General features: G+C 56.9%; 1 protein-coding gene across 2 annotated transcripts in view; it reads right to left on the bottom strand.

The window, feature by feature from the left end:
- The window catches only part of SLIT1 (slit guidance ligand 1), a 31,120-nt gene extending 7,412 nt beyond the window's left edge, over nucleotides 1–23,708 (bottom strand). For both annotated transcript variants that reach the window (XM_042863491.1, XM_042863492.1), the window contains exons 1-21: nucleotides 23,425–23,708; nucleotides 17,788–17,859; nucleotides 17,455–17,526; nucleotides 16,832–16,903; nucleotides 4,680–4,751; nucleotides 4,485–4,556; nucleotides 4,243–4,314; nucleotides 3,964–4,127; nucleotides 3,720–3,867; nucleotides 3,186–3,257; nucleotides 2,998–3,069; nucleotides 2,833–2,904; nucleotides 2,590–2,733; nucleotides 2,325–2,488; nucleotides 2,214–2,237; nucleotides 1,862–2,006; nucleotides 1,670–1,744; nucleotides 1,391–1,534; nucleotides 1,010–1,153; nucleotides 762–928; nucleotides 32–164 (exon numbers count right to left, since the gene is read on the bottom strand). In XM_042863491.1, the coding sequence (XP_042719425.1) occupies nucleotides 32–164; nucleotides 762–928; nucleotides 1,010–1,153; nucleotides 1,391–1,534; nucleotides 1,670–1,744; nucleotides 1,862–2,006; nucleotides 2,214–2,237; nucleotides 2,325–2,488; nucleotides 2,590–2,733; nucleotides 2,833–2,904; nucleotides 2,998–3,069; nucleotides 3,186–3,257; nucleotides 3,720–3,867; nucleotides 3,964–4,127; nucleotides 4,243–4,314; nucleotides 4,485–4,556; nucleotides 4,680–4,751; nucleotides 16,832–16,903; nucleotides 17,455–17,526; nucleotides 17,788–17,859; nucleotides 23,425–23,642 (2,318 nt within the window). In that variant the 5' untranslated portion in view covers nucleotides 23,643–23,708. The remainder of the gene's footprint in view (nucleotides 1–31; nucleotides 165–761; nucleotides 929–1,009; nucleotides 1,154–1,390; nucleotides 1,535–1,669; nucleotides 1,745–1,861; nucleotides 2,007–2,213; nucleotides 2,238–2,324; nucleotides 2,489–2,589; nucleotides 2,734–2,832; nucleotides 2,905–2,997; nucleotides 3,070–3,185; nucleotides 3,258–3,719; nucleotides 3,868–3,963; nucleotides 4,128–4,242; nucleotides 4,315–4,484; nucleotides 4,557–4,679; nucleotides 4,752–16,831; nucleotides 16,904–17,454; nucleotides 17,527–17,787; nucleotides 17,860–23,424) is intronic.
- Nucleotides 23,709–26,295: the final 2,587 nt, after the last annotated feature.

The following is a 26,295-nucleotide window of genomic DNA, read 5'->3' as shown; positions in this document are numbered from 1 at the left end:
GAGGAAGGCAGACCCTTGGCAATGCACTCACAGCTCGGTGACATTCTTGGGGATACCCCTGGGCAGGGCCTTGAGGTGCTTGTTGCTGCAGCGCACCACAGTGTCGAGGCAGGTGCACTCCTGAGGGCACTGGGGCCGTGGGATGCAACTCGTCTCCTCCTGACCTGCACAGGACACAGGAGACAAAATGTCACTGGGTCACAGCTTGTTGTCCCGCAGGCACTACGTGATGCTGGGTTCAGTGCCTTGCACCTGTGACAGGGCATCACCCACACTCATATCTCCCCTTGGCAGCAAAGCAGGGGTGCAGCTGGCAGTCTTGCAGCTTGTGGGAATGTGGATGCATTGCATTCCATTCTATTGCTTTAGGGGTTACGGTTTCAAGGTTAGGGTTAGGTTTGCATTGTAGTCTATTGCATTGCTTTGCATTACATTTCTTTGCATTGCATTAGGGTTGCAGTTAGGATTAGGGTTGGGATTAGGGTTAGGACTGCACTGCATTCCATTGCATGGCTTTGTATTGCATTGCATTTGATATCATTGCATTTCATTTCATTGGATTGCCTTGCATTTCACATAGCAAATGCATTTCATTTCATTGCATTGCATTGCATTAGGTTTAGGGCTAAGGTTAGGGTACCACAGAGGGACCTGGGGTATCTTTGGGGTGGGCACCATGGGCTGGGTGACCCCAGTTCACCGCGGGGACAGATGTGAACATGGGAGCAGGGATGGTGCTGGGACAGGAGGGTGCGAGTTACCTTCCTCACACCTGAAGTCAGGGAAGGCCACGTCCTGCAGCGGGATCTGACGGAGGAAGTCAGGGTGTTGGCACCGCGGGTTGCCCGTCACGATCTTCCTCTTGCGCAGCCATTCCCCCAGCCAGGCCAGCTGGCAGTTGCAGTTGAAGGGGTTGGCTAGCAGGTTCCTGCAAATGGGAGGGCATAACTTGAGATCTGGGCCCGAGACCCCCAGCAAGGGGCTGTTAGCATCCCTGGAGTGGACATACAGTGTAGAAAGGGACTGCAGCGTGTCAAAGGCACCCGGCGCGATGGTGCTGATCTGGTTGTCGTACAGCGAGAGCAGGCGCACGTTGCGCAGCCCTGTGAAGCTGTCGTTGTGGATGCAGCTGATGCGGTTGTTCCTCAGCATCCTGCAGAGGAGAGGACACCCCATAATCGTGGGACCCAGCAGATCCTGGGGGACAGGAATCCACCCCCAAAGGCTGCAGCTGCACCCAGCAGACAACAGCCCAACTCTGGATGCAGGCAAGGGATGGCCCAAAAGCAGACCCACAGTGGTGCCAACAGCACCAGCCTGGTGGCATGGGCAAGGCTAGGGGCAGTGGTAGTAAGGGACAGCCCCACCCCCATGGCTCAGGGACACTCACAATGTCCTCAGCCCGTCCAGCCCCCGGAACATGCCGCTCCTCACTGACTCCAGCTGGTTGACGGTGAGGTGCAGTTCACTCACTGATGCGGCCCCCTCGAATGCCCCGTCCTCGATCTCTGACACCTTGTTGTTGCTGAGGTTGCTGCGGAGAGGGGGGACCATCAGGCTGCATCCTGACCCCTCCCTGGGTCCCGCAGTTTGGGTGGTGCGCCTCTTTCATGCTCCACACCATGCCCCTGTGTACCCTCCCAGCCCCCCTGTGCCTTCAGATCCTCACATTTTCTTCAGGTGAGGCAGCTTCTTGAAGATGCCTGTGGCCTCCAGGATGGAGATTTCATTGTTGTTCAGGCGCCTGGGGTGGGCGGCAGGGAAAAGAGATGGCTGCGAAGGGCCTGGCACAAACCAAACCCTCAGCAAAACCCAGCGCCGGTGACATGGTGGCTGCAGGAGGGGATGGCATGGCGCTTACAGCTCGGCTGTGGACTGCGGGATGCGCTCTGGGATCTTAGTGAGCTTCAGGTTGGAGCACTCCACCACGCTAGCCTCACAGCGGCACTTTGGAGGGCACACCACGTCGCTGTTGCACTCACTGTTCAGCTGGTAATCCTCTGTCCCTGTGTGCCAGACAGGGCAGAGTCTGAGGGCTGCAACTGGCTGGGTCCTCCCACACCCCAACTGGTCCCAAGTGTGCACCATAGCCCTCAGTGTGCACAAAGGAGGGGCCACAAGAGGACATTATCCGCAGGGACATCTGTCCTGGGTACACCAGCAGGCCCCGTATGCGCACACACACGCTCACACACATGTGGTTCCCTCCTTACCTGGGATGAAATACTGCTCTTTGGCTGCAGAAAGAAAAAGCACATCAGCACCACTGTGTGCGCAGCAGAGATTTGGCCACAGCCCCCAAAGGGGACAAGGGTGGTGCTCACCTGAGCAGCGGAACTTCTTGCTCTTGATCTGCCCAATGCGCTTGTTGGCCAGGCGCCGGGGGCTGGCACAGCGGGCACCACTGGTCTCAATGGGATTGGCACGGAGGAAATCCGCCAACCACTTCAGATTGCAGTCGCAGACGAAGGGGTTTTGGGCCAGGTGCCTGCATCGAGGACAGCGGGTGACTGGTGGCCAGCACCAAGACTTGCTACCACCGCACTGGGATGCCCCAGGATTCCCTTCTGCAGCCACGCGGGCACTCACAGGGTCTGGATGGCACGCAGTGAGCTGAAGGTGCCCTTGGCCAGGCTCTGGATCTTATTGTCATACAGTGAGAGCAGCGAGAGGTTTTGCAGGTCCTGGAAGGCATCTGCCCGCACGCAGTTGATCTTGTTGGCATTGAGGAGCCTGGCACAGGGAAGGAAGTGATGCCAACCCTGTGTCCATTTACCATGCCATGACCCACAGCACTAAATGTATCCCTGCAGTGTCCCACCAGAGCCTTACAGCAGCTGCAGGGCAAAAAGTCCCCCGAAGACGCCCTTGGGGAGGTCGGTGATCTTGTTGCCATACAGCACCCTAGAGAGGAGGGATGGCAACAGGAAGACAGGTGGCAGTGGCATGGGGCAGCACCCAGTAGGTGCCCTGTGTGCCCCCGGTGTGAGCACTCACAGCGAGTTGAGCGAGCGCAGACCCTGGAAGGCGTCTGGGGCAATCTCCGAAATCTGGTTGTTGCTCAGGTCTCTGAAACCCAAAGGGAGAAGGTGGGCTGAGCCCCCTGTCCCCAGCCTTATCCTCCTGCTGAGGTGCTTGCGGCAGCAGGATTTGGGGTTCTGGGGTCAGAAGTGCTGCAAGATTACATCCGACGAAGCTTCTTGTAGGGGGAGAAGGCACCTGGGGGGATGGACTTGATGCCATTGAGCTCCAGGCGTCTGCAAAGAAACGGGAGAGGTGAGGCTGGGGACTGGCTGAGCCTCAGCACCCAATGACAGGCTTAGGAGACTGCAAGACCCTAAACTTGCATTAAATTATCCCAAAAGAGCAGCACCTTTCAATCCAGGGACAACTTGCATTTTGTAGGTGGGGTTTTTCCATTAGGGAGAGTGATGTGAGGGGAACTATGGTGGTGGGGGGCACAGCAGGCAGCAGTAGGGCTGGGGCAGCACCTACTGACCCAGCAACATGAGTCTGGGGGTGCTCCGCCTGCCTCGCATCCCGATGGGGGCTTTGCGTGGTAATTGGATTCCCTTAAGGAGATTATTTCTCTATTTACATTTTTAATGCAGCTAAATCCAGGGCTAAAGCTGGGTAGTATGAGAGCGGGGTGGCTGAGCCCTGAGACGTGTCCCCATGTCCCCCAGCTTCAAGTGGGGACGGCGGGGTCCCATACTCACATCTCTGTCATGGTCTCAGGCAGGTTGGCAGGGATGGCCGTCAGCCCCTTGCCCCGACAGTCCACGATGCCGTTGCTGCAGGTGCACATGGCCGGGCAGGAGCCAGAGGACAAGCTGCAGAGCTGTGCGTGCGCTCCATCTGCTTGTCCTGCAGGCACAGAGCCCCCGGGATGAGCCCCAGCCCGTCAGCAGGGGTGGGCTGAATCAATGGGACACTCGCTCTCCAACACCGGGGACCCCTTACCAGAGCAGCTGAACTCATTCTTCTGGATCTCAGCCACATTGAGGCCGCGGAGCTGTGCCGGCGCCGCGCACTGTGTGAACAGCCCGATGGTGGGCCGCTGGCGGAGCCACTGTGCCAGCCAGGCCAGGTGGCAGTCGCAGAACAGGTGGTTGGAGTGCAGGCGGCTGCGGGCGGCCGGGGCTGTCAGTGCTGTGGGATGGCTCCTGCCCACCACCGCCGGCTGCCCTGATTACCCCAACCCCCTCCGGCCCCTCCCGCCCCGCTGGGTGCCGCACTCACAACGTCCGCAGCTTGGGCATGTGGTTGAAGCTGGAGACGGGGATGGACGTGATGTTGTTGTTGTTCAGAGTCCTGCAGGAAGGCAGAGGGAGGGAAGTCAGGGTCGGCAGGTTGGAAATGGGAGCGCGAGATGGTTCAGGGGGCACTGAGCCCGGGAGCAGCAGCACCCAACCACCTCCCTGCGTAAGGTGGTTGGATGGAGAGGTGAGGGCTGGGGACTCCAGCCACCCCTGGCCACTTACAGGACTTCCAGCCCCCGCAGGGCCCGGAAAGCCCCATCCTCTATGCAGCTGATCTGGTTCTTGTCCAGTTGCCTGCAGGAGAAAGGAGCAGGAGCATGGCTGGGATGGCACAGGTGCAGAGTTCCCCACATTATCCGCTGCTGAGCCAACCCAAATCCTCCATATCAGCCCGTGCCTATCCCCACTGCCACTCACAAGTTCTTGAGGTCTGTGGCCCCACGGAAAGCTTTCCTGGGGATGGCCTGAATGAAGTTCTCGCTCAGGTCCCTATGGGAGAAAGAAGCAGGAAGGAAAATGAACACTGCCTGCAAGACAGAGCGCTTCATGGGGCTGCTGTGTTCACAGATCCCAGGGAACTGCAGCCCCACAGCCATGCCAGGGTGATGTGGTTTCACCTGGGGTGGCTGCATGTGCCTGGGACTGTCCAGCACTGGGATCTCCAGCTCCAACACATGGAGCAACAGGGCACAGCACTGGGAAAACTCTCAGTGCTTAAATACCCTGTGTCTGCTGTAATTACAGGTCCCGCTGATTAACTGGTAATTACACTCAGTGGCTCCTGCAGGCATTCCCATGGAGCCTGCCCCATGCGGGAGAGGGCACAAATAATGGGGTCATTAATTTATCACTGTCCATGTAATTGCCTGCTCTGCTCATTCCTGACATCCCACTGCAGTGGAAATGGGTCAGGACAGTGGGACAGCATCCATGTTCTTATCCATACTCCTAATTCCTTGAGATAGCACATCAAGCATTGCCCAGTGTGTGAAAAATACCTGGAAGTCTCCAAGCTGGAGTTTCAACTCAGCCAAAAGCACCACTGCTATGGGAAGGTTCCAGAGGGAACCATCAGCCTTGCTTGCACTGAAGCACAAAGGAAAGGAGAAGCCAAGGAAAACAGTCCCAATCAGTGCACTAGTGGGATGTTCAGACACCGCATGGCTGTGATCTGGGACCGGATGCACAGCCTCCTTCCCACCGCATTGCATCACTGGAAGCCAACTGCTGGGAGAGCACCTTTGTGGGATGCAGGCTCCAGAGAGTGCATGTGGTACTGGTATCAGTACAGGTACTGGTACTGGTGTGGTGGTACTATCCTGCCATGGCTCCAGCCTTATTCCCCCTCTGAGCTGCATGGGGCCAGGGCTCACCACACAGCTGGGCACCCAGAGAGGAAGGCAGTGTTGCTCTAAGCCCTGTCTCCCCCCAAATAAGGACTCACATTCCACTGTGGCTGCTCGAGGAAGGAATCCCCCAGAAAGAAAGCCATCTGGGTACCCAAAGCACACGCTCCCTTCTGCCACTCACCATGCAAACACTGCACTGCACTGCCATGGACGCAGCCTCCTATCTCTCACCATTTACCCAGTCACAGTGTGGCCAAGCAGGGGAAGTTCCCAACACACTCTGCTCCCAGCAATGCATTCAGATCCCCCAGACAAATCTGGCTCATGGTTCCACACTCACCGTGCCCAGCGGTCCCAGTGTACCCACAGCCTGCAAGCTGTTCACTTACGGCTCAGGAGCCCAATGCAGCATGAGGGGTTGCAGCACACTTTGCAAGGCCTCCCTCCTTTGCAGTTTTTTGTGACAGGCACACCAATGAAGTGCTGCCACTCAGGTGCCAAAGCCAAGTGGGACAGATGCTGGATGCGGGTCTTTCAGCAATGCCCAGTGCCGGGTTTCACTGCCCGCGCAGTCACACAGCTGACGACAACACAACAAACACATGCTCCGCCTGCGGGATCCTCAGTGCCCGGCACTAGAACGAGGCACGGCCCCTTCCCTCCTGGTGTTGCATCGCTCCCAGCTATGTTTGCTTTACACTTTGGCACCGAGGAAACAGCAGATGGCACGGCTTCGCCTCTCTCCGTCACACAGCTTGCAGCACCCTCCGCCGTGCTAGTGTCACCGCGCAACACTCCTGCCCAGCGCTCCTAAAGCCCTGAGTTCAAGAGCTCCTCCTTCTGACCCCCAAGCAGCTGGCTCACCCGCAGCCTCTCCAGCCCTTGGCCACGGGGACCACGCGGCTCCTCGCAGTGCTGCGGCGCTGAGCCGGGAGCGCGGCGCGGTGCCAGACGCGGTGCCAGGCACTGTGCATGCCTCCATGGGGCTGGCAGGGGCTCGGCGGCAGGAGCCAACCCCCCGGCGCGCCGCCCTGCCCGACGCTTAGCGGGGCACCCGAGCAAAACTGTTCGACATCACTTCCCAGTGGGGAGTCCACTCAGGCAAACAAACCCTGGCTGCATTAATTTTCACTGCTAGAGCCTGGCGGGCCGGTGGCAGGGAGGCCGGGGCTATTACCACGCTCCCATTCTCCCTCCTAATCCTGACTTCACACTTTAACCTGATTGAGCCTTGTTTGGAGAGCTGGCTCCCTGCGCGCCGCCAGGGGATTAGGGCTGGACGCAGCGGGGAGGTAATCGCTTCCTAGTGGCGTCGGCCCCCGTGGCCCCTGAGCCCCCCACTGCCTGTCAAGAGTGCTGCAGAGCCTGGCAGCCTTCAGTATGGGGCTCCCGTGCCATATCCTCACCCTATAGATCCCTGTACCGTAGATCTCCGTGCCATAGATTCCTGTGCTGTGGCTCCTCAACTTGGCAGCATCCGCTGGGGTGAGCAAGGTGAGCGGTGGAGGGGACCCCATACCCTACACAGGCCTTTTGGGCTGGAAGAGATGCTGCTGCACCCCAGACTGTGGGTGTTGCACTGGATGAGATAATGTTGGAGAAGGCTGTGAGTTCCCCAGGACAGCTGTGAGGGACCATCAGCCACAGGACCATGGCGCTGTGACGCAGCCTGCTGTCCCCACGTGTGCCATTTGTCCTGGGGCACAGGGTCAGACAGCAGGGGCTGCCCCACCAGCACAGCTCACACCACCTCCGCCACCTGACAGATGACAGGAGCAAGTGTGAAGGGACAGAACGAGCCTGCTGCATCGAAGAAGATCAATAGACCCATCAGCACTCGCATCAGCTGCTGACAGCCACGTCCCCCCAGGGTTCCCCACCGCAGCCCTGTGGGCGCAGGTGAGAAGTGGCTGAACCCAGCGCGAGCACCCCGCAGTGCCAGCATGATGTCAGGCTGCTGGATTTTTAATGGGCTCCGCCAGCCCAGCTGACAGCAGGACCAAGGGGACAGGGCAGCACTGTGTCTGACTCAAAGTGCCACCCCTGAGGTCAGCAGGAGTCTGCGCGCTGCCAGCTGCCATCCGCCACCCACTGTGTGCAGGACAGTAGAGCTCGAAGCATTGGTGCTAACAATACAGGAAAGAGATCGTATGGCCTCCGGAAGTACCACCTGGGCACAGCCACCACTCAGCTGGCAGAGACTGCCACCAACCAGGATCCCTCTTCCCATCAGCCCTCCGCAGAGGGACCTGCAGCACATCCCATCCCCACCAGATGCTCATGAGGGATGCAAACTCAGGGTGACCCTGATGCTGACACCCCCTGCCCAGCTGCAGCTCTAACCTCTTTCTGCCCCTCCTGGGGCTGCTCGTATGGAGGTTGAAGGGCGAGCAGCTGGCTGGTACAGGGAGCATCCACCCTCCCATTGGCAGCCAGAGCAGGAGCTTCGTCAGGTGGCCCCAGCCACCGACAATTACGTGCTGAGTAAATCGATGGGATGTAATTGGACTATTAAGATCTCATTATCCTCCTGGCTCCCGGTGCTGCAGCCCGCAGCGTATTGGTGAGACCGCGACCTGCATGCAGCCAAAGAGGCTGCGTGCTGCCTCGTGAGTCTGGCTGGGCAGAGGGGGTGGGATGCAATCGCTGCACCCCAACATGCGACCTGGGCAGCTCCAGGCTGTGCCACTGTCCTGCCAATGGGACAGGAGGATGGCAACCACCTATATGCAGCTTCCCAGAGCTGATGGCGTCAGTGGCACCAGGACTTGATGTGGGCACAGGGGGACATAGGGATGCACAGTGTTTGTGCAATCCAGGATTTGCTGAGCGGCTCCTGCGTGGGCTGACCTGCATATCCAGAGGCACGGGCCTCAGCTCCGCAGGAGGGAGGGTGTTGTGCTAACAGAGGAGCTGGCTGAGGAATAGAGGGGAGGGTGGGCAGGAGGCAGAGGAGGAACAAAACATCTGCCACCCACCCTGGAGCCTCTTCAGAGGGGGGAAACAAGTTTAAAGCACCAGCTCTAATAGCAACACAAGCAAAATAACAAGCTGCACGCCCTGCTTGCCTGTCACCGCCCCCTCCCCACGTCGTCCCTTTGTTCCAGCAGCTCCTTACCCATGGAAGGGGAGTGGGCACGCGGCCCGACGCACAACCAATGCGGCTCCAGGCTGCCCATCGCAACCCCATACGCCGTGCTGGGCTGGACCCTGCTGGGTGCAGGCAGTGTGCCATGCCGGGAGCCGTGCTGGGCATCGGGGAGCATCGCACCCTGCGGCACGCAGCCCTGCAACGCTCCTCCAAGGCGTAAATGAAAAAGCAAACAGCTCTTCTGCCGAGCCCTGTGGGGAGCTGGCTGGGCCTCTCGTTAGCAGCCTTATCCCGGGGTTTGCTGAGCTCAGAGCTAATTGACTCCCAGCCTCTGAGGCTTTTAATTGCTAATAAGTGTGAAGCCAGCCCTGCCAGCCTTCCTGGATTCCTCCGAGGTGTGAATCAAGCAGCCCGAACCAACCAGGCTGAGACACCCGGCCAGGCGAGGAGCTGTGCTGCCCAGGGCTCAGCCGTGCCAGAGCGGAGCTCCTGCAGTGGCAGCTCCCAGCCCTGCTCCCAGCTCTGGGAAGGGGTGAAGCAAACTCCACCCACCGTGGTGGCAGGGTGCTGCTCTGCACCCCATTTTTTTCCCCCCTAAAAACCGTCAAATTCCAACACACGTGGGCTAAAAATACACCCTGGTCTATCGGGGGCTCTGCCCGCTCCTGCATCTCTTGGATGATTCTACCCAACTTAATTACATTCACGGGTATGAAATCACCAGTAATTAGACAGCCCCGTTCCCACTTAATACGCCAAAAGCTGCCTCCTAATTAAATATTATAGGGATTTAAAAGCATTTCTGACAACATATTAGATATGTAAAATGCTGCAAATTAGCTGGCTCCGCCACTGAAACGCTGCCAGGGAACAATGCGTCTTCGCGGCTGGGAAGAAATCTGGGACATCGCTTCATGTAAATTGGGAGAAGGGCCCATTCTTCTGGCACTGCTTCTTAGTGGGGTTTGGCATTGGTGGAGCACAAAGGCTGCAGCCCTCTCCGTGGCGTGCAGTGTGAACATCCCACTGGCAACCTGCAGGGCCAGCACGGGGTGAGCCATCCCTGCCGCAGCCCCTCTGTCCAAAATGCAGATGGCTTTGGACTGATCCTCACATGCAGCCCCTGCACGTGGGGGTGTTGGGTTGGAGCCAGTGGCCACAGCATGCTGCTGGGCAATGCAGCCCAGCCCAGCTCATAGCTGAGCTAGTGCAGGGCTCTTCCCCTGAAAGCAATACCGAGATCAGGAGGTTTGTAACAGAAACAGCCGGGAGCAAAGGAGGGGAACGGCACCAGTTGTCTGCAAACTCACAGGGTGTTTGAAATTCACACTTCAAAGTTAATATCCAGCGGCCTGGGTTGCCTTTTCTGCACGTGGAGGCAGGGAGCAGGATTGCACCTACTGCAAAAGCTGGGTTTTCCCCCAGAAGCATGGCTCAGAGCCAGGCTGGGATGGGGGATGCAAACCAGGCCAGGCTCAGTGTGATAATGCCCTCTTGCTAATCCCCTGGGATTCAGAGTCTAAGTGCACCAAAGCTGGGCTTTGGGCTGACACCCTGATCGAGAATCTGCCACAACAAGATCCCCCCAGTCATCTGCAGCCTCTGTGCAGCCTCCCAAAGCCTTACATAGGGCAGCAACTGGAGACAAACCTCCCTCTGCAATTGGGCACCAAGCCCTCTGCTCAGCCCTGAGCTGGTGCAGAACCTCCTCCAGGGCTGCAGCACCTTTTCCAGGGGGCAGCAGCCTCATCCCCTTGATCCAGGGCTAGACCAGGGCATGGGGATGTTGTGCACAACTGGGGAAGTGGTCCCACCTCCTGCTTTGCAGTAGGAAAGGGATGTGCAGCAGCGCTGCCAACAGCCTCTGCCCCTCATTATTTTTTCACTGCAAGAACTATCCTATCCCTTATCAATAATTCACAGGTACAAACGATAATGCTCACTGCCCCGGTCTGGGAGCCACATGCTCCTGGCAAGAGGGATGAGGCCCGGGCGATCGCTATTGTTAATGTGCGCTGTGCGGGGAGGGGGGAGGTAAGGAGGATAAATATTTAACACCGCGTCTCTGAGCAAACATCCACGAGGGCTGAACACGGGTTGTACACAGAGCTGCTCCCTGTTAGCATGCTTAAACCCATCAGAACGGGAGGACCCCCCCCTCCAGTGCTCAGCTTTGAGAGGGCAGCTGGAATAGGGCCCTTCCCTGCCCACTCCCCCATGCAGAGCACAAAGACGAGGCTGTTACCTCAGCCAGGAGCACCCCCAGCTCCCTGCAGGGGCCGTACCTCGGGCCCTACCTTGGTGCTGCTGGGTGGCCACGCTGTGCGGCAGCGTCACAAAAGGGACACAAAGAGCCACACACCGCTTCCTCTCCCGGCCTTTCTTTTTGCCGTGTCGAGGGGCAGCTTGGAGTGTAATTCCCGGGAGTGGGAGGGGAGAATAGGTGTCTTTGTTGAAGAGGCTGGAGGGGGAAGAAAGAAAAAACACCCACCAAAAAAACCAACAAAATCAGCACAAAACCCAAGCCTTACTGATGGGAACACAAAGATCCCCAGAGCGTGCAGGCAGAGGACCAGGGAGCAGCGGGCTGCAAAGGACACTGCGTCCACCTCCTCCCCTCTGAGCACTCAGTGGCAAACAGCTCTCCTTGGTGCAAGAGCCAAATGTATGCCTACTCTGAATTTGTCTGCTTTCAGCCTCCAGCTACTGAGCAATTTCATGCTTTTTCTCTTTACATTCCCATTGGGGTTTTTTTTTGTTTGTTTTTGGCTTTTTTTGTTTTTTGTTTTTAAAAAGAATTAATGACACGTTTACAGACAGGTTTCTCCCCACACAGGTATGCAGGGACAGTGATGAAATCCCTCCTAGCCTTCTCCCACAAGCACTAAATAGGTCGAACACTGCAATTCCCCTCACTGGGAGGCAGCTTTTCCAGACTCCCAGTAATCACTGTCTCGTTTCCCAGCATCTCAGCACCACGGGCCCTAAAGCTGAAGCACCGCTCCCACCGGTCCCACGCAGTGCCCCCCCCCCTCCCGCTCTGCCCACCCATCTCCCCTAACCCCACATCCTACAGCAGGCTGTGTTGTCGCTAAGTCATTTTCAGCATCCCCAGACGCTGCTCCCTGCCATGGAGCCCTGACCTACATTTTTCCCAGCTGTGTGACCTCGCGTGCGGCTGACGCCAGTGCGGGTGTTACAGCAGAGCTGCACGCTCCCGTTCATCCTGTAGGATGGGCGCTGTGCTGCACCACCTGCCCCAGTCCTTTCGCCTATCAGTCCAAACCTGTGGTTTCTTCCCCAGCAATGCTGCTTGCACAGCACTCACCATACACTGGAAGAGCAAGGGGGCAGCCAGAGGGTTGGCCAGAGCCAAAGTTGTCCCAAAGGGATGGGGAACCCAATGGGGCAGGAGCAGAGCCCAGCCGTGATTTCCCTGCGAAGCCACTGTCAGAGATGCTATGCTGATTTTGCAGAATATTAATGTTTTCATTGCCATATCCTTCAGGCAAGAGGAAAATGACTTGCAGAAGTCTCGGTATATCATGTCAGCGCCGTCGCTACTTATCAACCCAATTTGTCAGCTCGTCAAAAAAAAAAAAAAAAAAAAAAAAAAGATATCTGGTTTGTTTGACGAGAGCAATTTTCCATGTGGATTGGCATTAATTATCCTTTAATTCCTCCCTGATTGCCATCCGTGTTGCTGCCAGCGCTGGGACCAGCAGTGCTGCACTCACTCCAGTGCAGGACCTGCTGCTCTCTAGGCAAGGAGTGGGGTCTGTGCATCCCTTTGGGGTCCTATTGGGATGGGGACCTGCCTGTCCTGCCAGAGACCCTTTCTTCCCAGGACTGGGAGCCTCCTGGAGAAGCCAAGCTTTGCTTTCTCTCTGGTTAACCCCCGGCTGGGGTTGGATTGTGAGGCTGTTTCTCAGTCCGGGATGCCCATCTGGAAGCCATTAGGCACCTTTAATCCCCCTCATCCATTCTGGTGCTGTCTGAGCTTCCCCCAACCCAACACACACAAATGCTGCCATTCAAGCAGTTAATTTAAACAAATTCTGTCCAGCCGCCACCTCGAGCAGCAATGAAAAAGCTGAACAGGGCAGCTCAAAGCCAAGGGGGAAGAATGAGAAAAAAATAATAATGAAAGAAAGAAAGAAAAGAAAGAAAACCCACTCAGATACCCAGAAAGACCAGCTGCATCCTCCCGTCCCAGCCAGTCCTCCCCTCTCGCAGGCAATCAGATAGCATGCAGGCTGTGTAATTGGATGGCAAAGGATAGAGAGAGACATCTTAAAGCTCGGGTCTAATCTTATTAACACCCGGCTGCGGGGATGCTGTGAAATTGCGGGATGCAGGAATGAGCAACACGCTGCTGTGCCTGTGGGGAAGAGAGCAAGTGAGGCGGAGCGGGATGAGGAAATGCCTCTGGTCTGAGAGCATGTGATGGAAATGCCACCAAGCGTTGGGAATATGGCTTTTCCATATTTATCCTATATGCAAAAGCCACTGCCACAGACTGGCACGTACCCAGCACATCCATGCATTTTGCTGGGTATGTGCTGGCCTGCGGCAAATCTGGACCTTGAGCCCCCCAGGAAATATCCCAAGTGGGGATATTTCAGCCCCCAACCCACATCCCCAGGACCCTGTTGCCCAGGCAACCCACAATAGCACCAGCCCCTGGGAAAAGCCCAGGACTTGGTTGGGGGGTGGGGGGGGGAGGTTTGAGGGGAAATACCCTCCTACCTGTGGGGCTGAGGGCTGGACAAAAGCCCCTTTGAGTGCTGCAGCCCCTATTGCTGTGCATGGGGATGAAAGGGATGTGGATACCAAACTGGCACTGGATGAGTCTGGGGGCTGAAAGAGGTTTTTTGGGGGGCTGGAGGGAGCATCACTTCCCAAACACTCAAGGGGCAGCCAAGCTCCTCTCACCTGGAGAAAACATCCTACCTCCAGCCCTGGGATCTTAATGACGATGAGGATGAGGAACACATTGCATGCCCCTACTGCCATTTCCTGGTTTATGGACAAGATGACAGTGAGACATCTTCAGTTACAAACAGCTCCCTTGGGAGCAGTAAAAATTTATCCATCTTTTCCTGTCCTGAAGGGAAATACACACACACACAAACGAGGACCAGTGCCTCAGGGAAGTGCAGAAACCTGGGGGAGGGGGTGGGTATGACCCTGTAATCCACAGCTCTTATGGGGGACCATGGCAGTCGATACCTGGCTGGTTAAGTGAGGATAAGCCTGGTATGATCATTCATTTAGCACAGCCGAGGAGCTGGCCCACACCTCCCCAAACCCACCCCTGTGCGCGGCACATCACCAACCACATCTGTGGGATATGCGTGCCGGGGCACTGAGCTACCATCTCCTTTAAAACCAACGCACAATGCTCCTTTCTGCCACGTCCTGGAAATCAAACTACCGAAGGATAAGTCCGCTCACAATGCTTTAAAATTGCTTTGAGCCTTCCTACGAACAGAGCCATTAAAGCAGGAGGAAGGAAATGCCTTTATTCTGCCACCAAAACTCACAGACAAAGGGATCTGCTCCTGTGAACGCTTTCTAACTCTTTCAGAGGAACAAAGGTGGCACGGGGCACAGTGCAGGCAGCGAGGGCTGCAAAGTGCAGTGCTCCCGTGGTTAGCACCCAGCACTGGGAAGATGGGTCTTTGCTGTCTGCTTGTTTGCCTTGTAGGATGTAAATTCCCATTCGCTGGGGCAGGGAGGTGAACAGGGCTGCCCTGCATGGGACAATACACAGAGGGGCCCTCTTGCTTCAGCTCCTTTGCCTTAATGGCATTGGGAAAGTTAAATCTGGGATGTGCACCAGTGCTGAGAGGTGGTGGGGCAGATCTGAGGGGTGAGCACAGTGCCGGGATGAGGGTGGGAAGCACCGGGGCACCACAGCAGCCCCTCGCCGCCCGCCTGGCAGCATCCCCACGAGGTCACCTCCCCACCTATTAGTGGCACATTTGTTTCCCCGCGTTTCCTTAGAGCTGTCACGAGCCACACTGACTCTTTGTTCCCGGGGGCTGCGGTGGGGCCTCTTTTCCCCCTCCCCAGCTGGCTGGGGGGGTCCCACCTCGCACAGACCCTGCAGCCCCCCCCAGCCGTTCCCCTCCTGATTGGTATTCGGGGGGACGCGTCCCAGCCCAGCCCCCCCAGCCCCACTATTTCCCCGACAGAAGGGTCTTTGTTGGGGAGCGCAGGGGGATCCAACACCCAGAGCGGCTGTACAGCACAGCATCCCCTGCACCCAGACGTCAGCATCGGGGCACACCACCTCGCCCCAGTGTTTCTCCATCTCTCTCTCCCGGGGTTTCTGAGGAGCGGTCACTGCTGCAGTCTCACGAGCAACGCCTCCCACGCGCAGCCAGCCCCATCCAAGCAGGGCCCGCTTTGTTATCCCTTCCTCCGACAGCTCCTTTTTCACTTGTCACCCTGTTTTGCTACTATGCAGCTCACAGCTTCCTTCTGCGCGGTCGTGGTCTCCTTCTGAAGGAGGCAATTTGCATTTTCTCAAGTTATTTATCATCGCCCGATTTTTTCTCTGCCTGCCTTAGTAAGGGCAATTTGGGCTGTTTTGGGGCCAGACACAGAGATGGCAGTGAGGAACTGCCCCACAGCTCACTGCAATGCCCCCTCCTCTATCAGAGCACCCAGCTGCAGAGGTCACCTTCTTGCCTGGGTGATTTTCCCCGGTGGAAGCAAAGATGCATGTTTTATCAGCTCGCCACTTTGCGGGAGACGCACCCCCCAGCCCGCCGCGCTTTGTTCTTCCGTCCGGCGCTGACAGTTTAATTAAACCCGGTTTGAGATGGGGTCACCTGGGTCAGGCGCTCTCCAGCAAAACCTCAGATCAGCGCCATTTCCAGCCAGAAGCGCTGCTTAATGAGCTGTCCGCTCGTTAGGGCGGGTAGGGATAAGGGAGGCCACGCAATACCCCTTGCCACCATGGGTCCAGCACAGCCCTTTTGCTGCCACTTCTCCTGGAACCACCCTGGGGGCACCAGGGCAGGATCCAGCCCCACACACAGCCCCCTGCATCCAAAACCCCAACCCATCCGTTATCTTGATGCAACAAATGCTTTCTATAGCCCAGATCTGAGCAACTCATTGCAGCTCACGTGGAGCTGGGAGACCACAAAGCACCACCAAACTGAATTCTGTTTTGACACTGTGATTCAGGAGGTGGAATAAGCCTCCCTCCATCCTGACCCGAGCAAGATTCTCCTTTCTGTGCCTGCAAGAGATCCCCACGGCCATTGTATGGCCAGGGGCAGGGAAGGGGCGGTGGGGCCACCTCAGATCCATTTCATAAGGTCAATAAGCACAGAGCCTGGCAGAGGCTCCAATTTCAGCTCAAGCAGAGCCAATTTCAATTTACCTTGAACCCATTCCCCACTGACTCATACCCCCACAGCCCAAGCTGTGCTTGCTGCAGTTTCAGAGTGTCCTTATGACCTCCGGCATCACCGCAGCAGCGTGGTTTCAGATCTCACCTCCCGCTAAGGCAGCGTGACGGGTCTAGCCAAGCTCTGCACTGGGCACCCCTTCCCTGCCGTCCCCAGCACAGTCCTGGGTCACAAAGCCACCAGGAGAGCCAGCAGCAGGTTCCCTAGTGCTCCCAGGACCCGGTGCCACCTATTGCTGGGGGCTGCAGAACTCAATGTAAACGTTAATGTTTTGCAGTGTTTTTGTTGCACAACGGGCGGCTGGAGGATGGGCCGTTGCTGGCGCCGTGCTACGGCACAGCTGAGCTCAACAAATGCCATTTGATAATTAATTGAACGCCTGTGCTATCAGCTGCCATTACCTAGGCCCATCGCTGGCTCTCAGCCACCATTTCACACATCCCACGCTGGCAAACCCACACGGCAGTTTAACCCTTCATTAAACACCGGCACCAACTCCTGGCACCAGTCACAGCCAGCATTGCCTCTGGGCACAACCACACCCTGGCAGCATGGGGACCAGAGATGTGGAGCATCCATCCACGCTCAGCGCCCAGCCCAGGCCACCACAAGTTTAGGACAGGGCAAAAATAATCACCAACCACCCCCCCAGGGGCTGCCCCTCCTGCCCCACACACCCCTTGCAGGGGAGGTACTCACAGCCTGGACAGAGCCTGGTTGTGCTGGAAGAGGAGCTCGGGCAGGGTGTGTAGCTGGTTGCGGTTCAGCCGTCTGCAGGAAGAAAGAAAGGGTCATGGTAAGGAGGGAAAGCAGCCAGTCTCACCCAGGATACAGCTTTGGGTCGCTTCTGCTCCCAGGTGATGGGAGCCAACTGGGCATTAATAGATTTACTCACAATATTGCAATTATATGCAGACAGGACTCCAAGCTGTTAAATGCTGATTGCTGTTTAACTGTGCTGTTAACCTGCTGCTCACTCAGCTCCTAATATTTGCTTGAGCAGCCTTGATAGGGTTTAAGCTGCTGAGCTATTTTATTGAATGCTGAACTGTAGCTTACAGCTCCCTGGTTCACATGCAGGACACAACTGATAACAATGGCAGTGCTTTGTGTTTAACCTGCCCCTCACCTCAAAGGCATCAGAAAGGGCGTTAAGACCTATAGAAACAGCACTAGGTTTGCTACCCACACTGCTGTGCATCAGCAACGCTGTTTGAAGTCAAGCAGCGCAGATGTGCTATGGGTTAAGGCAAAAAGTAAAGGATGCTTGCAATGAGCAGAACTGGCTGCCCCATGCCACCTGCCCGCACACCACCACTCACAGCCGCTCCAGCTCCTTCATGTCATCAAACGCCCCACGTTCCACCACACTGATCTGGTTCTCCATCAGCTGCCTGCAGAGGGACATAGAGAAAAGGGGTTAGATTTTGGAATAGTGGTCCGCAACCCAGCCTAACCACTCCCAACCCAGCTCAGTTCAACCCAACACATTCCAGCTCATCCTATCTGAATCTAGACTCTTTCTTCCTGCTGGAAGCCCACCATGCCCCAGCCCAAGGCTGATGCCAACCAGCCGGCACCACCTGAAGGACTCAGCCCCATCCCTATCCCTCCTGGGTGCCGCAGGCTGAGCACACTTCCTGCTGGGAACTCACAGGACACGGAGCTGCTTCAGTCCGGAGAAGTCATTCTTGTGGATACGTGTGATGTTGTTGCCATTGAGCTCCCTGGGAAGAGAAGAGACAGAGGTCAGCATGGAAGCACTCAAGAGCCATGCAGTTACCTGGAAATTCCCCCAAAAACGGACAGGCAAGGGCCGAAGTACAGCAGTGATCAACGCATCTTTCATTAGGAATGGGGGCTGGCCCTGGAGAGGACACAGCCCACAGCCCCTGGCCAGCAGTGCGCACGTTGGCATTGCTCAGGGACTACAGAGCAGCAAGGGGTGCCTTGCTCCCCCAGCACGCCTGTCTCAGTGCTCATGTCCCCCAGGACAGGCATTCTGCAGCCATCATAAATGCAACGTGCTGCCCAGCGAGGCCAGCAGCCCCTGCCTGGATGTAAACCGCCCCACAGGGCAATGCAGCAAATGTCTGGCAGGCTCATCCTGAATTCATGGAGCCACTCAGAGAGGCCAGGAGCAATGAGAAAACCAACAGCTGCCCCCAAGAAAAGTAGGATGGCTCCAGGCACACAGCTGCAAGTCACCCACAGGCATTAGGATGGGTTCAGTGCTCGGCCATCTCACACCACTGAAGCAACTGCCGGGAGATAAGTCACACCCCAAGGACTTCTGCCAGCCCAGTCAGCCTCTATGTCCCACCTCTTGGTGGAAATAAGGAAGAAAGTCTTTTGCATGAGTGGTCCCCAACCCATCTCAACTCAATCTATTCCAACTCATCCCATCCCAACCCATTCCATCTCAACCTCTTTCTCCATCCCGACCTGACGCCTGCCTCCACCAGTTCCACAGCCATGCAAGGAGCCGGGGTCATCGCTGGGATGGCCCCAGAGGCAGCGAGCAGCGTGTAGGGCTGCCCGGTACAGCCTGCGCAGCCGCGCACCCCGGGGTGCTACCATTGTCCCGCTGAAACGGCTGATAATGGCTAATGAGTTCCAGCTCGGCGTTATAGCCTCATAATTACACAGCTATTCAGCAACTGAGATTGCCGGGCTCCTGCCATTATCCAGCCGTGTGTGCCTGTGTTGGGAAGGAGGCGGGAGGGGGGGGTACGTTACTAGGACACAGATGAATGCAAGTGGGGAATGAATAGAGGCTCCCCAGCCCCAGCGATTAAACCGAAACCCATGCTCAGGCTCCACAGCCCCCCGGCTCGCTCTGCCTGGCACTGGGCTGCGGTAAATGATGACCCTCACAGCAATATGGGAACAAACAGCAGGTAAAGCTTACTTGTAAGGATGCCAAGGCAACCCTGCCATTTAACTTTGTGCCATTTTTCCCCCTTGGTTCTTCCCGCAGATAAATCACAGCCTGCCCTGCCCAGCACACCGGCTCCCCACGGTCCAGCTGCATGCTGTGTCGCCGTGCTTCCCTCCCCAAGGTGTCTGGGGACCACTTGGCAGCACTTCTGGGAAAGTCATTTTCATTGCAACCTTGAAGTTTCAGAACCCCCTTCCATTTCTCCCCAGGAAGAGGAAAGTCATTACAGCAAGCGATCCCCTCGCGACGGCGCTGGCGGATCATCCCGCTCCCAAATGGGATGTCGGCGCTGCGCAGGGCTCATTGCTGGATTTGCATAGTCTGGGTTTATATTTGGTTTCTATCTTTGGATGGCTTATTCCACTCCCGAGGGCTCTGCTGTGTCTTTTCTCCTTGCAGCGCCTGAGCTACACCAACTCCGCTACAAACTCAGAGAGTACGAATGCTGAGCAGTAATTCTTTAAATACAGCCAACGTGAGCAATATTTCCCCTGGTGCTGATTTATTGGGGAGTCACAGTGCTGGAGGTAATGCAGCCTGTGTGCGCCCCACTGCAAAGAGGGGCAGAGCTCCAGCACACTCACATCTCTCCCAGCCTGGTGTCATCTGCAAACACCATAAGCAGCTCTCTTCCCTCTAATGGGGACGCCAAGGAGAACGAGACCCCAGACTGACCCCTGTGCTCAGCACTGGGGGACAGAACAGCTGCAATCTTTCATCCTACACTTTTATTGCATTTTTCAAGACTTTCTGAGATTTCAGCCGGCTGCTTGAATGCCACCGGGCCGCAGCGCAGGCTGTGAGCTGCAAAGCCCTCCACAGCCTTGGGGAAACAAATCCTTCCAGTGCCAGCGCAAAGGAATCTTCACTGCGTGGATGCCCCATGGAGCAGGGCTCTGCGCTGTCTGGGCTCATTTCAGAACAATCGCTCTTTGGTGAAGAAGAAATCAAGCCCACAGCTCCAGCCCCTAGAGCTTGAGGCACTCTGTAAGCTTTTACGAGGTACTAACCCAGGTTAGCATCGCGATAAATTTTTAAGCGCTACAAACAGCATTGATTGTGCCACCAGCGCCGAGGATCGGGAAGCCTTTCTGCTCTCCCTAAGCTCTCTCTGGGGTTTTCATGCCAGAGCCATTATCTGCCGGCAGTCAGATGCGCAGCGTTGTGGTGCATCTTCTCCAACCACTCTCTGTCCTACAAGATGCAACTCTGCCCGCACCTCGCTTTGCTCAGCCCTCCCAGCATGGGGACAGCAGGACACAGCACCCCACCGCTGGGATGTGGGGTGGGGATGCTGATGTCCAGCCCTCAGCTCCAGATCTCCCATAGCATCCCATGTTGGGGCTGGGGCTTTCCCCCACTGCAAACCGTATGGGGGAATGTGGGGTACCCCCCACCTCCCCAGCTCTGTGTGCTCACTTCTCTCCCACTCGCTGTGCCAAGCGCTGCTCCTTGGCTGCATCGCTTGAAAAATTCATCTTCCCTCTTTTCTGATCTTCCTCCTCCTAGCAGCCTCTCTCCCCCATAGGATGCTCGCCTCTGCTATTTTGAGAGGCGAGTGCATCCGAAATGCACGCCAGGAAGGCAGGCGCTCAGTTGAGTCTTGGAGCCTGGATGCCCCAACTCCCCCCCGCGAGCTGCACTCCCCTCAAGCATCCTCCTTTTATAGCTCACACAAACTGCTCCATGCTTCTACCAGAGGAAAATTCATTAGAAAACATCGACAGAGGAAACAATGAAATAAGGAAGCATGAAACTCAAGGCAAATGCATGCAGCGTAATGAGCCTGGTGGTGCAGAGTGCACAGCTGTGAGCATGGGGTGCCTCCTGCACCGCTGCCACCAGCGCTCCAGGACTGCAGCAGTGGCATTTGCAAGCACACGCAAGGGGCTGGCAATTAAGCTGGGAGCAGCTTCCCTTCCTCACGCAGAGCAGCAGAATGCATCACCCCAGAGGAGCAAAGTGGCAGCACGTTTAAGGCAAAAATATCTATTTTAAAGGATGCTATAAAACAGGAGCGGAGAAGGGTTTATTGGGAAGCAATTGCTGTGTGAGGTGAGAAGTGGTCACCAGAGGCCAATCCGATGGACTTTATTGCCTGTTACCCGTGACTTCTCCCAGCCAGGGGACAATAGATCCTCTGCTATCAGCCTCAGCTCCATCAATACAAACACGACATAGTTTTTTAAACTAATATTTTTCCAGCATGCAATTCCACGGAGAGCGAGAACACACCGTTACCATGGCAATATATAGACAGCATCTGCCTTGGACGTAGCTGAAGGGAGAAATTGGAATAGAATTGCAAATTTCCTCTGTCCAGGAAGGCTCCTAAGGAAGCACAGCTCTGGGCTGGCAGCGATGGGGTGCTGTGGGGTGCACAGTGGGGCTTGGCCCATCGGAGAGGGGGAAAAGGGGCAAGAGGGACAATGCTGTCATCAGCTGAAAACTTCCAAAGAAGAAGCAACTGCAAGGCAATCAGCCTCAATTCAGCCCTCATTAGCAAATAGCCGTGCTGGAAGCAGCCATTTGACGGCGGTGAATTTGCAGCGATTCTGCTGCCACAGGGAGAATTACCTAACAGGGTGACCTGCTCTTTGGAGATGCTTCCAGAGAAAGCCACCAAAGGGTGTGATACAGAAGCAGCGTGAGCTCAGACCTCACCCCGGCTGCTGCTGCCTCGACCCCATGACAGCAGAACCCAAAACCACCCAGGGGGCACTGCAGGACACCTGGGAGAAAGCCTGCTGCCTGCAGACGCCGTGCCAGGTGCATGGTGCAACAGGCAGGCAGCCTGGCAGCGGGGACAGCCTGCTCCTGCTGCATAGCCTGGGGGCGCGAGGTTGCAGCTCCTTTCTGGGGAATCTGAAGTGGCTGCTGAGCTGCACCACCACAAACGCACTGCTTGGAGGTGGGACCTGCTCTGCACAAACACCTTGAGCACCTGTGAGGGCGTGCAATAATGCTGCCGAGTAGTTTCCTGGCAAACAACACCCACGTGAGAGCAACACGTCTGCCTCAGCTCAGCCACCAGATCTGACTTTGTGAGAACACAGAAACCCCACGTCACCCCACAGGGATGGGCAGGGTGCCCAGCGGGACATCAGACATGAGCAGGACCAAGGGGAGAGGTGCCCGTGGGGCAGCAGTGAGACACCCCAGGGTCACAGCCCACCCATTCTCTGCATCAGAGTGATGCTGAGCACAGCCCAGTGTGGAGCAGCTGCTGCAGAGCCCACCGTGCTCCCCAAGGAATGGATAAGGCTAGTGCAGGAGTGGCTGTGCCCAAGCCATGCTCCAGCCCTGGGCACCCCAGAGCTCACAAACCAACTCTATAGGTCAGCAGCTCATGGTCTCGGAGTAATAATCACTTGAGGAGGATAATTATAGCAGAAGAGAAAACCCCATGAAAGCAGTGCCTTACAGAGCTCCTGGCGCTGGGTGCAGCCCAGGCGGCTGCCAGACTGCCTGCACACACAGTCCCTGCCTGCCAGCCCCTGCCGTATGCACAGAGCTCATTCACAGCCCAGTGTGCAGCAGAGCACAGCACTGGGGCAGGAGGAGCAGTGTGTGGCTGCCCAGGGCCACAGTTCATGATGCATACTGGCAGAGGGAACACTCGCTGTCCCCAGGCAGAGCAGAGAGGCTGGGAACAGTCCTGCTGGGAGCAGGGTCACCGGTACACCAGGAACCTATATGGCTACACTGTGACTATATTCCATAGGAGAAAAGTTCTCCCTACGGGGACCCACTACAGACATTTGAGGACCCCTCAGCGTTTATGGGAGGGGGGCTCAGCAGGGGGATGCTGGCGCAGAGGGCTTGTGGGGTTGGAGGCTGCTCACACTGCAGGACACAGAAAGCACAGGGATGGGACCTGATCCCTGGCACCACACATATCACTACCAGGAGGGATTCCCAGGGACAAAGGGGTGCAAAGGAGCTCAGGGTGGTGAGGACCCACAAGCAGCCTCTCCAGCCGCACGGGTGTCCAAGGACAGGTCACAGTGCGGACAGCCGTATACCTGCTTGCGGGCACACATCACAAGCACGGGCACCGGTGCAAACATCCCTTGGAGCACGCAAGCCCCTGGGCGCTGTTCTGACCCCCGCCAGCTCCACACATTACACACGTAGACACACGCGGGACCCCTCGCACATCCCTCCCACAGCCAGCTGCACACGCACCGTGCCGCGCCGGGCGCTAGGCACGCACAGATCCCTTCTCGCCGCCATGGACGGGACGCTGTGGGCGCACTCCCTCCGCGCGCGTCCCCTCGGACTCCCGCTCGCAGCCCCCCGACGGGCTCCCTCCGCCGCGCCCCGCACAAAGGAGCCCCGCGGTACTCACAGGCGCTCGGTGCCGCGGGGGATGCTCTTGGGCACGGCTCTCAGGGCCGTACCGTGGCAATCCACCGTGGTGCCGCTGCAGGCGCAGAGCGGCGGGCAGGCTGCGGCGCGGCCCCGGCACAGCGCGGCGAACGCCAGGAGCCAGGCGGCGGCCCGCAGCCCCGCCGGGACCCCCGCTGCCCCTCCGGGGGTCGGGGCCGCGCCGGGCGGCACAGCCATGGCAGCGGGCAGCTAAACGGAGGGAGCGCTGCGCATCACCGGGAGCGCGGCTCGGTTTGGCACGGCACAGCCCCGTCGAAGCGCGCCCGCACTCCTCACTGCCGCCCCATCCCGCAGCCCAGGCACAACATCCGCGCTGGCTCCTCCCCCCCTCCTCCCTGCCCGCCCCACCGAGCCCCCCCCGCCCGTTGCCACCGCCCCTCACCGCGCCTCCGATACGGTAGCGGGAACCGTCGGGGTTCCGTGCCGCGCTAAGCACGCGGTTCCTCTTGGGACGCTCGGGCTGGGCACAGGACGGGGAACGAGCGGTAGGACAGGGCAGCCGCATCTTCTCCTTGGAGGGTACCAAAAGCTCCTGCGTCCGTTGGACCGTTTCCCACCACTCCCCAGAGTTTCGTAACCAGGTGAAACGGCAGAGATGCCGGGTCCACTCGCAGGAACCCGCAGCCATGCTCGAGAATGCAGCTCAGCTCTGTCCTTTGCCCCATGCACAAACGACAAATCTCATAGTCCTGGCTGAGCTGCTGTCCGTGTCCTTTTCCATTCCAACGGAATATCTCAAGAAGTAAGGCAACAAAAAAAGCCTTTGTGACCAATCCACCAAAAAGGCAAAACATACCTGTTTCAATGCAAAACAAAACAAAACAAAACAAAACAACAACAAAAAAAAAAAAAAAAAAAAAAAAAAAAAAAAAAGAAGCCAAGAAATCTTCTGAGCTTGGCCCCAAACTGTTGATATTTCAGAAATGAGAATGTTGCATCCTTCAGCAACACCTTCCCCGAGGTCCACGGGTGAGAAGCAGGAGGGTGTAACCAGGAGGGCTGTGTTAACAAGGCACCTGCAAAACCTTCCAACTCTCGCCCTCCTACCCTCCAGCTGTAGGGAAACCTGCAGGCATTCTATAACAACAGGCAGAACCCTGGCTGCTGAAGCAACTGCTGCAGCTTTCCTTGGAGGAGGAATGCACTGATGACAGCAGGTCCTGAGGCCAGCAGTGCCTCTTAAATCAGTGCTACCCATACAGCATGGACCAAACCAATGGTCCTTAAGCAGAAAAAGTGAAAGGTATGCTCAGGGTGTCTTTCTGAGCAAGAGCCACCTTGCACACATGGGACTGCACCGGCTTGGCGCAGACTGGCAACCCTTTCCCATCCCAAATGTTGGCTCCCATCATCTGTCTGCATTTTCGTGACATCTCCTTCCTCTGGCCCCAATCCCAGGAGGAAGCTGTGGCTGAGTCTCATGAAAGGGATTTGTTCCCCGTTGCTACACAGCAGCTCTGACAGCAAGGAAGATGAGCAGCTTCCCAGGGGCTGGGAGTTGACCTCGTGCTGGCATGGCATCAGCGAGGCTCCCTTGGGGACACTGGTGGCAATGACACCGCAGAGCACCCAGAGGGAACCAAGTCGGTGTGCTGAAGAGTTCAGCTGAATTTCTGGGGTTGAAGGTTATTTTCCAGCAGCTCCGTGTCCCCAAAGTCACAACCAAAATGGGATGGCTGAGGACATGGGATGAGATCCTCCAAAAGTGCCACATGAGGTGATGTTGGCTTTGGAGAGCAACATCTGCATGGGAAAGGCCCTAGGTGCCACTGAATATGGATGAGGAGCTGGGAGGTAAAGAAACCTCAAACTTTCCTTTATCAGGGGAGGCCTGGTCCTGCCGTCTGCCGCTGGGATCTGGGCCAAACTGCTTGATAGAGAGAGAGACCATCTGGATCGTCTGATGGGCTCTGGGTTTGGTTAAACTGAAGCAGCAGCTTTTTTTTTCTTTTTTTTTTTCTTTTGCAGGAAAGGAGTTTCCATGGGAAGATCTGGGGAAGGATTCCAGGGGACGCGCCAGACCTGTCGTGCAAAGAGATGTGAAGCAGCTACAAAGCTTCAAACAATGTTTGCTGCCAGCTTTAAGCCAAATTCCCCCAGAGCATCATTTCCATCCACTCAGGACAGGCTGCAGCATGCTACTGAGCTGCCCAGCCCCTTTGTTTCCCAGGCAGGGGCTGCAGGACAGCAGGATCCCACCCTTTCCTTGGCAACACTTCTAGCAAGCAGCAGGGCTGGGGGCTGGAGATGTGCTAAGACCTCCCAGGGACCCTTGTAGAGGCTCAGCTCATGCAGGGAAGCCATGCTTGGCCTTGGAGTAGAAGGCACTGTTGAGAAGGGGCTGGTGAGTCTCCCCTGCTATGGTACCTGTTGGGCTCACATAGAGTGACAGTGCCTTTGATGGGTCTGTTATGGAGTGGTGCAGGCAGCAGGGCTGCTGGGATCACAGTAAGTCAGTAAAGCTGTGTCAGGCAGGGCTGGGGGTGCTCTTGCTGGTGACTCTCCAGGGACAAGCCTGACCTTATTGGCAAACGCCAGCAGCATCACCCTGTGAAGACTGCCACCATTGCCCTGTGTGCATGGCCAGCATCACCCTACAAGCACTGCCAGCTCTGCCCTTGACATACTGCCAGCACAGCCCTGTGAACACAGCCAGCATCACCCCATAAGCTGTGCCAGCAGCATTCTGCAAGCATATCCCCGTTGACTGCTTGGGGACTTTGCCACTGGGACGGAGCAAAGGGACGAGCACTCACACTCTGCCCTTGGATCCCTCAAGGTGACGTGAGAGATGGTGGAGCTCTGCTCCATGAGCAAAGCATTCACACCA

The sequence above is a fragment of the Lagopus leucura genome, unplaced genomic scaffold, assembly GCF_019238085.1.
Source record: "Lagopus leucura isolate 7727_CA_CO unplaced genomic scaffold, USGS_WTPT01 Super-Scaffold_739, whole genome shotgun sequence".
Lineage (NCBI taxonomy): Eukaryota > Metazoa > Chordata > Aves > Galliformes > Phasianidae > Lagopus > Lagopus leucura.
The sequence above is the reverse complement of the archived record's forward strand: the minus strand, read 5'-3'. Positions and strand labels throughout refer to the sequence as shown.